At 35.7% G+C, this 15526-nt stretch overlaps 2 protein-coding genes and 2 non-coding genes across 7 annotated transcripts; 1 reads left to right on the forward strand and 3 right to left on the reverse strand.

The window, feature by feature from the left end:
• Window positions 1–758: 758 nt before the first annotated feature.
• Window positions 759–6062, reverse strand: LOC122286975 (peptidyl-prolyl cis-trans isomerase FKBP43-like). 3 transcript variants are annotated; one of them, XM_043095453.1, is made up of 13 exons: window positions 5817–6062; window positions 5628–5701; window positions 5225–5442; window positions 4660–4796; window positions 3847–4495; window positions 3392–3631; window positions 3077–3286; window positions 2701–2940; window positions 1809–2070; window positions 1496–1583; window positions 1359–1400; window positions 1210–1258; window positions 759–1105 (listed from the first exon to the last, which is right to left on the reverse strand). In XM_043095453.1, exons 1-13 carry the CDS (start codon window positions 5827–5829, stop codon window positions 1024–1026), a joined length of 2304 nt encoding a protein of 767 aa, XP_042951387.1. In that variant the 5' UTR covers window positions 5830–6062; the 3' UTR covers window positions 759–1023. The 3 variants fall into 3 exon arrangements, with proteins under 3 accessions (XP_042951387.1, XP_042951388.1, XP_042951389.1); XM_043095454.1 differs by having other exon boundaries at window positions 2701–2937; window positions 5817–6057; XM_043095455.1 differs by lacking the exons at window positions 5225–5442; window positions 5628–5701; window positions 5817–6062 and adding an exon at window positions 5018–5213.
• A 1703-nt stretch (window positions 6063–7765) lies between these two features.
• Window positions 7766–7961, reverse strand: LOC122293666. The gene has a single exon (XR_006237332.1). It is a non-coding gene; the product is annotated as a U2 spliceosomal RNA (small nuclear RNA).
• A 534-nt stretch (window positions 7962–8495) lies between these two features.
• TRNAK-CUU lies at window positions 8496–8568 on the forward strand. The gene has a single exon. It is a non-coding gene; the product is annotated as a tRNA-Lys (tRNA).
• Window positions 8569–9151: 583 nt separating this feature from the next.
• Window positions 9152–15032, reverse strand: LOC122287011 (transducin beta-like protein 2). Of its 2 annotated transcripts, XM_043095457.1 has the most exons (11): window positions 14976–15032; window positions 14480–14768; window positions 13341–13446; window positions 12674–12734; window positions 12272–12564; window positions 12064–12203; window positions 11696–11770; window positions 11037–11127; window positions 10454–10657; window positions 9916–9960; window positions 9152–9577 (listed from the first exon to the last, which is right to left on the reverse strand). In XM_043095457.1, the coding sequence occupies exons 2-11, from the start codon at window positions 14687–14689 to the stop codon at window positions 9498–9500; spliced, it is 1305 nt and encodes a 434-aa protein (XP_042951391.1). In that variant the 5' UTR covers window positions 14690–14768; window positions 14976–15032; the 3' UTR covers window positions 9152–9497. The 2 variants fall into 2 exon arrangements, with proteins under 2 accessions (XP_042951391.1, XP_042951390.1); XM_043095456.1 differs by lacking the exon at window positions 14976–15032 and having other exon boundaries at window positions 14480–14799.
• Window positions 15033–15526: the final 494 nt, after the last annotated feature.

A 15526-nucleotide genomic window follows, 5' to 3' on the forward strand; every position in this document is an offset into this window, starting at 1 on the left:
ATTAAAATATTATATTTTAATATTATTATTGTTTTGAAATTTGAAAAAGTTAAGAAAAAATTAAATTATTTATTATATTTTATATAGGAATTAAAGAAAATTATAATGATGAAATGAGAATTTTGAATTTAAAATGAGAATTTTTATGTGCTAAACCGTACTGGAGAGTTTCTAGTTACTCTTGGGAGTCATGGTTACGTGGACTGATCTAGTTTGGACACGGCCGCCCGATCAATCCAGCTAACCTTCATCTCACGTTGCCTTTCGTTTATTTCACTTTAGAAAGAAAGATAAGTTATGCTTTTTTCTCATATTTCAATCACACTTTCCTAATAAAGCTAGCCATTAACAATCTCTCCCGTTTCATCATTTTATTTTCCATAAACCTTTGCCCACGTCTCATTTTTTCATTTGCACAAGAGTGCTCTTTTTTCTTTTTTCTTGCTTTCCCCCTTTGTTTGAGACACTTGAGCATGAGAAAAAACTCAATGATTTCCAGTGATCTAAGGAGGCAGAGGCCAATTTTCAACTCAAGCAAAAGATGACAGAGGTGCTAATTTTGGCTCTTCCTGATTTTGAAAAGGTGTTTGAAGTAAATTGTGATGCATCTGAGATTGGCATTGGTGATGTTTTGAGTCAGGAGGGGCGCCCAACAACTTTTTTAAGTGAGAAGCTGTTAGGATCAAAGAAGAATTACTCCACCTATAATCTAGAGTTCTATGCCATAGTTCAGTCCCTAAAGCATTGAAGTCACCACCTAACACATAACATAATAGTCCACTTAAAAATAAGTTTTTGACAAAATTTAAGACAATTATGTCTGATTATGCACCAATCATCTGAGACCCAAAACTACACAGGATTAACGAGACTTTTTTCCCCCTTCAACTATTAGCTTGCAGCTCGCACCACCTTTAGCCACCAATTTCCTAAGGTAGCCCCGTCGTTTTAGCAAAATAAGATATGATCAAAGTAATAAACGAGGGGACAATGCTCAGGACCACAAGCGATGAGGCGGATTAATCAGTAGACTTTGACCAATTCGATATCATACACCAGCCATGAGTCTGGTGGTACATTCTCCCCGCGTCCTGTACTCCCAAAACTGCAACACAAGCACAGCATATTAAGCATGGCGCTGAACACTCAAACAAAGAAGCAGAAACAAAATGTTCTGCCAATAATCGGTCAAAGAATTTGATCACGTACCCCAATGATGGTGGGATTGTAAGTCTTCTTTTCTCACCCACCCGCATGCCTAAGAATCATGCACATACGTCAGCCAAAGAACAAAAGTAAATAGCTTTCAGAATAGCAATTAAAGTTCAGCGGGGGTAAAAACATCTCAAAGTCATTACCATCAAGACCAACATCCCAACCCTCTATAACTTTTCCCACACCTGCAAGAGGCCACATAATATATATGTTATACCACGTAACAAAACTAACGAATATCTGAGTAAACCAGCAATCTATATCATATAATAGGTAGTACCTATCCGAAACTTATAGGGAGCACACCCTACATTTGAGTCAAATGATTCTCCATTCTTTTTCAACTTGCCGTTGTAGTTGATACTAACCTGAATCCAGACAAATGATATCAATCAGCATTTTCTAGAACACACTTCTTTCAATTACTAATGCAGAACAAGATGACAATATTCTTTTTGTCAATTCACCTTTCAGCCAACCCAGAAAAAGAATTCAAATTGCTCTTTCTGTTCATTACTTGGGATGACAAACTACATGCAGCATGGCACATTTAATTATCATTACTACTTAAATATGGATTCGAAGGAACTCACCCTTTTCCCTGAAGCAGCAACTTTGCTGTCTGGTTTCCCCATTTCTAGCACCTCAATAATTAATCCGTTAGACAAGGTCCAAATTTGAGAAGACTTGTCACTCATTTTCTTGTCCTCAATCTTGTCCATTGGCATATTCATATTCACAGCTTCCTCTTTCTCCTGGGTTTTACTCTTCTTCTTCTTCTTCTTCTTCTTCTTAATATTCTTGCCCTCAGAGTGATTGTCATCAGCAAATTCATGGGCACCACTCTCAAAACACCTGTATAATATGTAAGAATGATAGAAAAGGAAATCAAATGGCTAATAGATAGTAGCTTGAGTGCCATTCATCTTGACCTGCCTAGATGAACAATAAAATTGCCCAAGTAATGGACTTAAAAGAAAATCAGTAAATGTGCTTTTTCCTAAGAAAATAAATAAAGATGTTCTTCGTAATTAAAAGGTTCGGTTGGCCCTCAAGAATTCTTATCTCAAACTCAAAATCCTCATCTCATCATTACAACTTTCCCAAATCCCCATACAAAATATAATAAATAATTCAACTTTTTCTTAACTTTTTCAAATCCCAAAACAATAATAATATTAAAATATAATATTTTAATATTCATCTTAAAACTCAAAATTCTCATCTCAAAATTCTCACTTACCGATTAAAACTGGTTGCAATTTTTATATTTCTCTCACTAGTCTCTTGAAGTTGGGTTAAATTGGGTTGGGGGAGAGTTCATAGTTCGTGTGACTTCCATGAGTGTGTTTCTGTGCCTTAATTGAATACTTTACTGGACTCTCTTGTATTTGGATTGGGTTGGGTTGGGGTGGGGGAGGGAGCAAAGTTCATGCAACTTCCTTGTTATGCATTTGTAGAATTGAAGCTCAAAAGTATACCGACTTGAGATTGTCTGGATGCTGATTTTGTTCTTCCATAGGCAAATCACAGACAATGTCATCAGCCTTTGGTTCATTTTGCTGAGCTCCATCTTCTCTGAGAACATTGTCATCCTTACTGTCAGCTTTAGAAATCTTTGTATTGCTTGCCTGTTGTTTACATTTCTTCTTAGGCTTTTCACCAACTTCAGAGCCAACTTCTGTGAATGGCAGTGATAGATTTTCTGGCAGTTCAGCTTCCCTGCTCAAGAAAATAAAAACAACGAAGGACAAATTGAAATCTCAGTAAACCCTCTCAATAGGAGGAATGTTAACCCATGCTTGGATGCCTGAATACAAGTCTGTTATATATTTAAAGCACGGATCACAGAAGTACTCACTGATCATTGGCCTCATCCCTCAAAGGGAAATCGTGGAGCCTGTAGTCAGTGTTTGACTCAATTTTCTGGGTTTTATCCTCTTCAACATTGCTATGCTTACTTTCAGCTTCATCATTCTTCCCCTCCTTTGGCCATTCTTTCTTCTTCTTCTTTGGCCTCCCACCATCTTCAGAGGAAGGCAGCAAAACTGTATCCATCACTTCAGCTGCCCTGCATGAGTAGGTTAGAACAATTACAAAACCTTTGATTTTTGTTGTGTATTTAATGTGTATGAGCATGTCTGATACTCAAAGCAGAGATCACAAAATTACTGACTTGCCCTTGGCTTCCTTCCAACCTTGTCCATCTTTCACAGCCAGATCATGTCCAATATTATCAGCCCTTGCCTCATCTTTCAAGGTTAAAACCTTGTTTAGAATATAACTACAGTTATCACTATCGTCTTTGAGGGGTTTCTCCTCCTTAGACCGATCTTTTCTTTTCTTCTTTGGCTTAATACCATTTTCAGGGCCCCCTTCAGAGGACGGCATGCAATTGATCGGCATGTCAGATTGCCTGCACAAAGCATTCCAAACAAGATGGCCACTCTGTTTAATGTTGTTTGCCATAAACATATATGGCAAAGGAATGAAAGAAACTTTATCTTTTATTCACACATTTGAGAACATTCATATAATGGTTTTAGTACAACAAATATATATACCTTTTTGTACAAACCAGTCAAGCTCTTAAAGAACTTAAATTGACATGGCTAGTTATTTAGAACTTACCTCTTTGGCAGGCCATCCACAAGACCATCAGCTTTTCTTTTTGGTTCAATGACAGGATTAAAATCATCTTCTGTCTTTTTGTAACTGATTTCACCTGTTCTCTGGCTGGCTCTGCCTGCTACTTCCTCTGTTGTTTTCTTTGTGGGGGTTTTGGTCTTGCCCTCTATAAAAGCATCGAGAGCTTCTCTTTTTGTTTGAATAGTGTAATTTCCATCATCTTCCATCTCCTTGACACTAGTTTCACCTGTTCCTTTGTCAGTTTTGACTTCTACTTCCTCTGTTGATTTTTCTATAATACTTTTTTGCTGACCATCTACAACATTGTCAGATTTTCTCTTTGATTCACTAACATAATTTCCTTCATCTTCTGTATTCTTCTTACTAGTTTCACTCATTTCCTTGTCATCTCTATCTACTTCCTCTTTCATTTTTTTTGCAGTGGTTTTACTCTTGAAGATAGATGAAATCGGGATGCTATCTTCATCTTCACTTTCAAACTCCGGCTCACCACTACGACCATTTACAATATTTTTTTCTTGAGAGCATCCCTCCTCTTCAGACTCGCTCATTTGGTACCTCTTCCTAAGCCGTCTTCTGCTGCCCTTGCCATGCTTAGGCCTCTCACTATCCAACATCTCAACTGAAACTACTGAAATCAGAACCAACAAAAAACATGCAAGCAAACATTCAGACACATCTTCCCACCCAAGTTATCCATACAAAATGGAATAAAAGGATCTAGAGCTAACATCACAGGCTACATTTTAGCATCCTATATGGAATATTTACGAGGCAAGTGATTAAAAAAGATACCTCCACCATCGGAAATGAGAGAAGGGGGGTAGACTTCTGTATCATCGTCGTCAATAAAACTATCTTCATAATCATCTTCATCACTATCCTCAGACCTCTCTGTTTCTGTGTCAACAATATCTTCCCCACAAGGTTCTCTGGTCATTACAGTAAAGGAAAAATAAATAAACCCTTGGAGGGAAAATATCCAAAACAAAGGGTGAGTATTAATTTTTTTTTATTGGCACGGGTGTTCAGGAACAGCGTCCCGACTAATCTCAGGTGCACAGCACCTCGACAAAGCGTGAGTATTAATCTAAAACAAAAGGTCACCATATGCAATATATTTACTGGGCACAGTTAGATAAATATTACTTACAAAGGAAAACAAACAATTAGATGGATGTTTCCATATCGACGGATTTCTACAGAAACCGATAATTCCATATGTTCCACTTTCCTATTTTCCCAGCAACTAAATAGATAATAGGCGCATAGACCGCTTACCTAAGAACATCAAACTGTTAAAAAAACTCAAGCCATAAACAATCTCCAGAGTCCAAAGTTCAAATCGAGAAAAGGATACGAATCGTGCTGGCCACCACGCATATAGAAACCAGTGAGGAAGACGCTCCGAGGACCAAGAACCGAGAAGACAACATCTTCGGCCTCTTCAAATTCCAGATTCAGTTGCACCGATTCAGCACTCACAGGATACAAAGCGCAAAGATACACAGGACTCCTGTTTCCTACATTACACTGAAGTACGCTTTTGGCAGTGGCAGTGCCAAGCGCCAGAGTAGCCTGAGAAAACCAACAAACCGATCATTAACCAATATGGTAAATCTGTTCTTTCCGGAACGAATCGTATCTAATCGGAATAATTCTTTAAAAACCGCAATTTGTTTACAATAGCTCATGCCTCAGAATACAATCACGAATTACGAAGATTTAGAGAGAGTGTGACAATCTCTGCTGGAAATGCGTACCATTGATATATGAAGCCGTCCTTTCAACTCTTCAAATTGATGAGTGAAAGGCTTCCCAGGTTTTACTTCGATTCCTGAAAAATTAACGCATGTGGATTTAGGAAAAGATTAATTTTCCAGCATACAATCAGCACAACTCCTCAAATTGGTTTTTTTTTTTTTAGGTTGGGGAGAGATAGGGGAACTTACCCCAGAAAGCCATTTTTTAGGACAGAATCAAAGGCCGACCAGTCACCAGAGGCGTATCCTCGGATATCAATCGATGTGTTTATTTCTCGCTTCGTCTCTTAAACCCTAGAAGAACCACAGCTAAGCCCTTTATTTCACATCTGTTATATAGGCTCTTTTTCTAGAGGCATGGATGGGTATCTCTAGAACCCAACCCAACGGTGCTATGTTGCATTGTTACTTTGGGGACCCACATGGGCCGTTGTGCTGTGCTGTGCTGATGTGCAGCCCCTTATGGGAATTACGCGAAGGCAAAATGCAGGAAAGGCGGCAGCGCGGGACTGTCAGGGCATGGTGGTAGGTCAAAAATCTCATCTTAAATTTAAAATTTTTATTTTATTATTATAATTTTTTAAAATTTTTATATAAAATATAATAAACAATTTAATTTTTTTAAATTTTAATATAACTTTTTCAAATTTTAAAATAATCATAACACTAAAAATTAATATTTTAAACTTTTATCTTAACTTAAAATTCTCACATCTACCTCTAGACTTCTCCTTAAATTTATATTTTACTTTGATCAATAGTTTTACATTTTCAAAGCTGGGATTTTGAAAATTAAATAATAATAATATATGAATAAATAGTTTATAAATAATAATAAAGTATGAATAAATTTCTAAGAACAATTTTTACAAACAAATCCTATTTTGCCGGATCACCATAGTTAATTGGTAAACTTTTAAAAGAAAAAACCTGTAGCTCTTCTGTATCACTTATCCAACAATTTAGATCACGTTTGGATTTAGAGTTAATCTCAACTTATTTTATTTCATCACATCTAATAATTATAATTTTTTTAAATTTCTACACAAAATAGAATAAAAAATTCAATATTTTCAAATTTTAAAATAATAATAATATGAAAAATAATATTTTATTAATATTTTATTCAACTTTTATCTCAATTCATCTTATTTCAAAGCATTGACAATTATTTCATCAAAGTCATCTTCAAATTTTGATAAAAGGTACATATTTTTCATAAATTCAAAATCTCCCTAATCATAACCTCGCATTAAATTAGTCAAAATAATAATATTTTTAATTTTTTTCATATTATTATTATTTTTTATTTCAGAAACCTCTTCAAAACAGGGACCTTCAAACCCACTCTTACAGAGTAAACTTTTAGTCCCATGTACCACACTCTCAAAAATTTTCGCACACAAAATTGGGTAAATTGCTGACTTTTCACCAAGGGTGTAGTATCAAAAAATTGTTTACACCCATGAGGTATTGAATCTTGAACTTTGAAGAAAGTGATACTTTAAAATCAAGAACTTCACCACTTGGATCAATCCCTTAAAATAAAGAAACTAAAATTTGATATTTCTTTTTTCAAATTTTACAATTAAACTAACCATATGTTAATTAATAATTTAATTTGATACTAAAATTATTGTTCTCAACTAATTTTTTTGATACTTAAATCATTGTTTCTCAACCAATTGTTTTGAATAAAATATTACCTTTGAAGATGAATAATAGATCTTTAAATATGAAAAAGTATTTACATTTTAACATTTCTTTAACTCACTATCCACCTTATTTTGCATTTTATTTGTTCATATCCCATTCTTATTTATTTCGTAGCATCATCGAATTCTTTAATAATTCTATCATTTCTCTGTATTCTTACTCTTAAAAGTCCTTTACCCGACATGCTCTAAAATTCTATCATTTCTCTATATTCTTATTCTAAAAAGTCCTTTACCCGACATGCTCTAACTCGATCACCAATTTTTTTTCGTTAATTAATTACAGACAACCGTGGCTGCCACTAGCTTAGAGATATCTTTTGGGACGAAAAGAATTCCGAACTAAGAATTCCTGGTGAAACAACGGCTAAGACAGACCCACGCAAGCTAGTCCAACATGAATATCATTTAAACTAGAATTGGGTGGGGTGCGCCAGGCCCGTGCAATAGTGCAACGCATGGGCGACGCTCGAAATCCCCGGTAGCAAGCTACCGTAATGGGCTTTCCCCCTAAAAAAATTAATTTAATATCGTGTGACCCGATGGGCCACGTATCAGATATTAAACTGATAAGAACAGATACTACACTTGATCTTAGCCAAAAGGCCGAGAAAGGTATGAATTGCCTTGCCCACCCATTCGGCTTTTATAACCCTGCCTTCACGTTCGGTCTCTCCCATTCTCTCAGTGTGGGACGATGGACAATGGAACTTGACGCTCTTGACAACCAACATGTGGGGAACTAGTCTGCACCTCTATAGAACAAATTCTTGGAGGAAAGAGTTCGATGATTTGTGATGCCGAAGAGGTGAAAATGAAGGGCGAGAGAGATGCTCCATTATTATACGAGTATATCGGTAAAGCAGTTTAAAAACTAAGTAACTTGGTAAAATTGAGGATTGTTGCCTGGGCAAATTTTGATTCTGCAAATATTTTCTTGGGCTGACAGTTATGATTTGGATGGTAAGCATCTAATTAAGGCTAAGAACAAATAACCCAGGCTCGAAATGTTCTAAATTTGCTCCATCGATTGATGACGAAGCCAGGAAATGAGATGCACCCCTAAATGTTCCAAACCGATGATGCCGTAGGGCACCGAACTCCAGCTCAAAAAAGGGTAAAATTCTGTTTCTTTAGTTTGCGACTCAAAAACGCCCGTCTAGCTCAGTCGGTAGAGCGCAAGGCTCTTAACCTTGTGGTCGTGGGTTCGAGCCCCACGGTGGGCGCCTTCTTTTTATTTGAATCTTTTATAGAGACCTGTTTTATGCTACTTTTATCTATCTGTCATGGTAAAACGATGCGCTGCGTCTCGGTAGCCACCTCAAGTATAATACAGTCATATTCATCATAAATGTCACGTTTCTTTCCAAATCTGCCCTCACTACACTTGCACATGAACATTCACAATTCTTCCGAAAGTCGTGAAATCATTCTTCACGTCAATGACGTCATGTCCAAAAGTGCAGTGTTTGTGGTACTTCTATTCTTCTGGTGCCAGACGGTCTCAAACAGCATACTTTCTTCCCCAATTATTCGTCTATCCTAGAATGTTCTAAAACACTATTCAAACAGCATCTCCCAAGTCTTTTATATGACCATATGGTCAAGATCGCAAGGAAAGGCATATGAAGCCATCTGGCCCGAGCAAAATTGGTTCGAATCCACGGCAATTTCTTCATATAAACTATTCTTTTCTGTTTTAGTTTTCCTGTTTTCCAGTGTAGAAGGTATTTCCTTTGTATACTATGTGTTCTTGGGCTATGCCTATTCTTGATAGTAAATCTCATTAATTATATATATATACACATATATAAAACATAGAAACTATTATTGTAACACCCCATAGACGGATGCAAAAGTCAGTCAAAACCCACCACATTGTCTACTTCTCTATCAATCTCTGTTACCAAAATTTCAGTACAATCAAACTATGCGAGTGAAGATAAAGGCTTTGGTCTCTGAATTTGCAAGCTCCTGAAGATCCTGCATCTTACCTTTCAGCTAAAAGGTATGTAGCTTGCATTGAGTAAGTTGTTGAAACCATTAACCATTGGAGGAAACCAGGGTGAATAATTAGACAAGCAACCATATATGCTGGGTATCTTCATCATTCAATGCTTCAAGCAAGTCCACCAACACATTCATTACATTAGGATCAGCGAGTTGATGGAGCTGCCCACAACTTCACTTTCTTGTCAACACTAGCTGTGGCTAAAAGCAAAACTTCTCCATCTCCTGCAGAAGCATATATAAAAACAAATCATCTGTAAAGCTTGCTTTTGTGTCTATTAACATCCTTTTAATCGATAGAATTAAGCAGAAGCATATTTTGCATCTCATTGATCAAACGTGAGCTTTTCCAGACAAAGTCATTTGACTTCTCAGGCTTCAAAAATGATAGGAGATAATTTTCGTGTAGGGGTTTCTTAGCTGGGATTTTCAAGTCTTAATCTTCTATGAGAAGAGAGGCGCTTCCATTTGAAAACTTTGAGATGACTCAGCTAGGGTTCAAGAAGAGAAAAGTAGAAAAATGTGCAGACAATCACATTTGCCATATCAGGAAGGTGATTTACCCATAGGAATGGTCTTAGGTGCCCATAAGATGCATGTGATGTCACCTGCATGATAGAATCATAGACTGAGGTCAATACAAGATTCATAAGAAAATCCCTTCTTCTTCTTCTTTTTTTTTTGGTAAATGGTTAATTCATAGAATGACAAAGGTGGGCTTGTATGAGCCAGACAACAATGTTTCAGACCATAAATAACTAAATAAGTCCAAATGACGAATACTCATCAACAAATACTTAGAAAAGCATTCATTTTTGGAGTTAACCAACGTAAAACTTGATAAAATGCAGGCAGGACACTATCTACAATTTGCACAGTAATGAGCTAAATTTCTGTGGATCACTGAATAGCAATTTACACAAACATAGAAATATTCAAGACTAAATCCTTGGTATGAACCTAAGTAAACCTGAAACAACAGCGATTACAAATGAGAATATTTGGCTAAAGGAAACATATGTCAGACTAGTTCATAATTAACATAACAGTATGAAAAAGCAAATAAAAAATAAACCAGAAAAACATTCAACTAATTAATACCTTCATGTGCTTTGTCAGCTGTGTCCAAAACTTTCCCAGTTTCTACACATAACCACTGCAATGTCGAACCATGAGTTGCTGCCAATATCCTTCCATCTGGGGATATACAAAGACGATCATAGTGCAAAGTAGCACCACTTGAATCATGAAGTGGAATTGGAAACACCTTCAGAGTTTTGGGATCCTCGTCAAGATGATACCGAACTTCAAGATGACAGGTAAATGATGGTCAGCACCAACAAGATTAAGGAACCATAAACATGAGAAGACAAATAAATAAAACCCAAGGTTGGATAACTTAAGGCATAATGTGAAATTGTTAGAACTGCTATATTCACATTGGTTTTTTTTTAAGTTGACTAAAAGGGGGGTGTTGAGCTCAATTACATGGAAAAAGCTTGGTAAAAGTACGTGTGTCAAGTACATTGTTTTGATGGTTATTTTGCTTCAATCCATTCATTCACTAACTCACTCTTAGATAAGGTCATGAGGATATGTATTCTTTCTCCAATTGTTCATAGGAGTATATTTTTCCTGAATAAGTGCAAAGCTTAGGAGAAATATGTATGAAACATGTACACACCATTTATATTCCAAATTCTTATTGAACCATCTTTGGAAGCTGTGATGATTTGCTCTGAGTTAGGAGCAAAACATAACCAAGTTACTGCACTCTGAAAATCAAAAGAAGGAATATTAGACATGAGAAGCAATACAATTATTAAACAATCAAGCAATGATAAGAAACATAGTGACTTTAGTATGATTAGTAAAAGCAATATATTTCTATCACAGAAAGACCTTAAACATGTACCATAAATTGCAGGTCATGTGTATATGCTTCACTGTTATATGCTTTCCATTATAAGAAACCAAAAAATACACTCAATGCCAGAAATTCCACTAGAGAAATGAGACATTTGTGGATTTTCTGAAAACACTCTTAATGCCAATCAACATTGCCTGGACTTTCTGATGCCATATACATCTAACCTAAAGTTCTTTTTTTTTTTTTTTAGTAAGTGAAAAAACAAGTTCTATAACTTCTATCAACTTAAATTTTGAAGAACAGTGCAAGTAGGGATCAATTTGGAAGACTTAAGGTTTCCTTCTTTCTTTTACATCTAATCTAAAGTTCTACACACTTCATGGATATAAATATACAAAATGGAAAAAACAACAAAAAAGAAAGAAAAGTCAAGGGCAAACAAGCTCTGTGAAGACATGGCTTGAAAGTATAACCTTGTGCCCTTTCAGCTGCATAGCTTTTAAAACCTCCTTGACCGAACCATCCTTTGAGTATACTATTTCCCAAACCTGCAAAAGAAATCGTGTCAAAAGAGTAATTCATTAGTTGACATGAACAATCAGATAAAGTTGCAACTCGTTCCAGACTAGATGTGTGGGAGACTCAAATCGAGAAGCAAGGCATACATACCAAACACCTAGGACAAGACATTCGTTTCAGCAAGGATAAAATTGGTAGCAAAAGGAATTACAGATGAGTGCTAGAGGATGCCATGAAAAGAAACCTTTTCATAAGTTGGTTAAGAAAAAATGTGAAGCAATCACTAATTGCAGATTGATCATGATAAACTAGAGATACTCACCTTCACATCTGCAGTAAAGGCTGCAGCAGCAATAAAGCGCCCATTTGGTGATATGGCAGCCATGGTGTTTTTCAATTGATTCGTGTCAACATTTCCCAAAATCTTCCCAGTTCTTCCATGCCAAATTATGATATCAGTCCCTGAAAGTAACAGATCAACAGAAGCAAACAAAAACAGACATTTTTAAAGATAAAAGAAAAGAAATTACCCTCTGAACAAGAAGCAATAATTGTACTTCCATCAGCACTTCCATAACTTGCAGTGGTGCCAACAAGGGTTATAATAGCTCTTTTCTCATGGACTTTGCGATGTTCCCATTTAATTTCTGGGAGAGGAAGCTTGGCTTGTTTATTTTCATTAGAACCTTTGGGCTTTTCCTCTCCATACATGTACAAAGAAGAACCAGTAAGCGTCTGAGAAGCTATGACTATAGAAGACACATCATCAGAGAAAGCAACTGCTGTTGGATGGCCTCCAGCAGGCAAATTCATTCTCATAAACCTGCAAAAATTTTCAGATAATACATGGAGTAAAAAGCAAGAAAAAGCACCTGCATCTTTTATATTGAGGTAAAATCTGATCTTATATCAAGGTTACTAGAAATTCATACTTGAAACTTTTACTTGAAGCATTATCCAACTTGAATACCCTGACCACTCCATCAGCACAAGCTATGTGGATATAAAAGAAACTAAAATGAGTATCAAAAAATATATCTTGCATAAGAGAGAAACCAAATCGTTCAAATGAAAGAAACTTGACAAACACCATATGAAAAAGTAGAAGCACAGGCAGAAGAGTCAATGATTTATAATGGGGGGGAAGGGATCCAATCTCCACAACATTCTTTTTGTGCGAAAAATTCCAGATAGGTTTAAGGTTCCATCATTTAATTTCAAGCGATGGCTACTAGATAATTAAGCAAATGAGAAGGCCAGAAAATAATCATTCATGCAAGGATAAACATAATCTAGTACAACCATTCTCCCTCGCCATCTTAATTGAAGGCTCCACCATAGTAGACAGTTTTTTTTATTTATAGTTCCATAGTAGACAGTTATATAGACAAAAGAAAGAAAGAAAAAAAAACATCTATTTATAAAACCTAGACGCAGAAAAAAAAAAAAGACCAATATAAACATTATTTCAGATCAAATCTCTAACTCCACCAGACATCTAGATTCACAATTCTGGGATTACCACTAATAACTTGAATCCTTTTATAAACATCAGCAGCAAGAAATATACATAAATTTGCACAAAAAATGAATAATCACCTGTTGCCAAACTTCGCCCATCAGAGGAAAAACTTATCCCTGTGACTGAGTCGCCATGACCCTTTAGAGTGTTTAAATCCAAGGGATGATGCCGTTTGTTTTGATCCTAAATTTCAAATCCAAAGCAAGCACCAAAAAAATTCGAACATGATTCAACAAGTTATATAAAAAGTTACGAAGAAAAAAAGTAAAACATATAAACTACACTGTTGTGAAAAGGTTGAGAAAATTTATATCCCGGTAAACTACGCCACCTAGCTAGAAGTTTGAGGAAACCTGAGGGGCCTATTTCCTGTTTTTAGAAATGATACTGCATCCTGATTCCCCTTGAAATTTGGGAAAGAATATGGAACTTATCTCTTATTTTTAGAAATGACACTTCGTCTGAGATTTGTGATAGATCTAACATCTACATGGTTTCAACAACTCATTGGCCTTTTTAAAAAAAAAAAAAACAACTCATTGGCCATTTTTTTCTTTTTGATCGGTAGAACTCATTGGCTGTTACAAGCAACGACAATTTTATTTTTTTTCTTTTTTGATAAGTAATAAGAAATTTTATTAAGACAAGTAAATGGGAATAGTTCAATTAGACAGGAAGTATAAAAGCGGAAACACCTAAATACATGCTAGAAACTAGGAACTAGGAAAAGCTGAAAGAAAATCATGAAGATTATCCCCATTCAATACAAGAAAGCTACGACAAAATATTTTCTTTTTCAATACTAAATTTGATGCAAAGTAACTTATCAAAAAAATTCATGCAAAGTAACCTCGGATAATAGTTATCCTTCACAGTGATAAAATGACAGGGAAAAATCATTTCCCTATTGATAAGTTGAAAGTCAAGATAACTTAGAAGAAAATATCCAAACCAAGTCAAATTCTGAATTTCCTTTAATCTCCGTTTTTTTTCTTGATTTTCTAAAGAACCAAACAGAAGATACAACTTCACAGGCAATGCAGTACATCTTCTGAGATCAATTCTTACAGAGAATTTTCAGTGTTACCTAAACAAAGAAATTCAACCAAGCATAAGATTCCATATTTTCTTTTCCTAATATCATTCCTCCTTTTGATTTTCCCTTCTTTCTCTCCTTCCTTCGGTAGGAAGACACAGAGTTCAAGATCGTATTTACCTTATCAGCAGCAGAATGGGAGTGAGCTTTGAAGTGAGACTTCTTGAGTGGAGGAGGCCTCTGGTGCTTCTTCGGATCCGACTGGAGCTCCGCTTTCGCGATGGACTGGACCTCGGATCTTCGCTTGCCGAAGTAACTATTGAAGAAGGCGAGGGCAATTACAGCGCCGAGCAGAACCGAAACGACCGTAAGCGCTAGAACCTGATCCATTTCTTGACCCGCTTTTGTGATGAGGAGAGGTGGAGGATGGGTTCGGACTCCGGAGAAATGGTAATGGCGGGGTTTTAGGGTGTGTTTGGGTGTTGTATCTTCAACACTTCTCAACTCTTCTCACTACTATTCATTACTTTATTATTACTTTTCACCTACTTTTATTACTATTCATTATTTTTTACCTACTTTTTATTACTATTCATTACTTTATTATTACTTTTCACTTACTTTTTATTACTATTCACAACTCTCCTCAACACTTCTCAACACCCAAACCCACCCGTACGTGCGAAATGAGTGTGCAGCTGATCACTTGGGATTGATTATTCAGTGATGAGTACAACGGCAACGTATCGACAGGGATACGTGTCCACTTAAAAGTTAAAAGAAGAAGAAACATATTTTATGTTTTACCCGTTATAACATGCGGTAATGCTTAGTTTCTTAATATTTTCTTCAAAAAATAAAGATTTAAGAATGACTGATCAAATATTATAATTAAAACTCATTTATATCACTATAGATTGTATTTAATTTAAATTTGACTATAATACCCGACGTTGCCTATTGAGTATTGTTCGACCAGATAGGCAAAGCCTTTTGTTTTTATTTTTATTTTTTTAAAAATTTAAATTTTAATCCTTCACAATTACCCTCCTATCTACTAAATAAAAATCCAAACTGAGATATAACCAATTTATCTTCCTCTTAACACTGATCTCTGTGAGGTTGTGAGTTATAATTTACACCTGGAATTAAGAGGTTAGATGATAATTTTCATAATTTAAAGACTACATTAGAAAATAATAGTTTAAGTGAGATAAGTGTCATTTT

Source organism: Carya illinoinensis, chromosome 1 (genome assembly GCF_018687715.1).
Source record: "Carya illinoinensis cultivar Pawnee chromosome 1, C.illinoinensisPawnee_v1, whole genome shotgun sequence".
NCBI lineage: Eukaryota > Viridiplantae > Streptophyta > Magnoliopsida > Fagales > Juglandaceae > Carya > Carya illinoinensis.

Excerpts from the sequence above, each read along its gene's own strand:
- LOC122286975 (XM_043095453.1), bottom strand. Across the intron at positions 1,401-1,495 it reads TCCCTATAAGTTTCGGATAG|GTGTGGGAAAAGTTATAGAG; the intron begins GTACTACCTATT and ends GGCCTCTTGCAG. Across the intron at positions 1,106-1,209 it reads ACAATCCCACCATCATTGGG|TTTTGGGAGTACAGGACGCG; the intron begins GTACGTGATCAA and ends CTTGTGTTGCAG.
- LOC122287011 (XM_043095457.1), bottom strand. The coding sequence starts at position 14,689 with ATGGATCAGGTTCTAGCGCTTACGGTCGTTTCGGTTCTGCTCGGCGCT. Across the intron at positions 13,447-14,479 it reads CCCATTCTGCTGCTGATAAG|GATCAAAACAAACGGCATCA; the intron begins GTAAATACGATC and ends TTTGAAATTTAG. Across the intron at positions 10,658-11,036 it reads AAGAATTTGGAATATAAATG|TTCGGTATCATCTTGACGAG; the intron begins GTGTGTACATGT and ends GTCATCTTGAAG.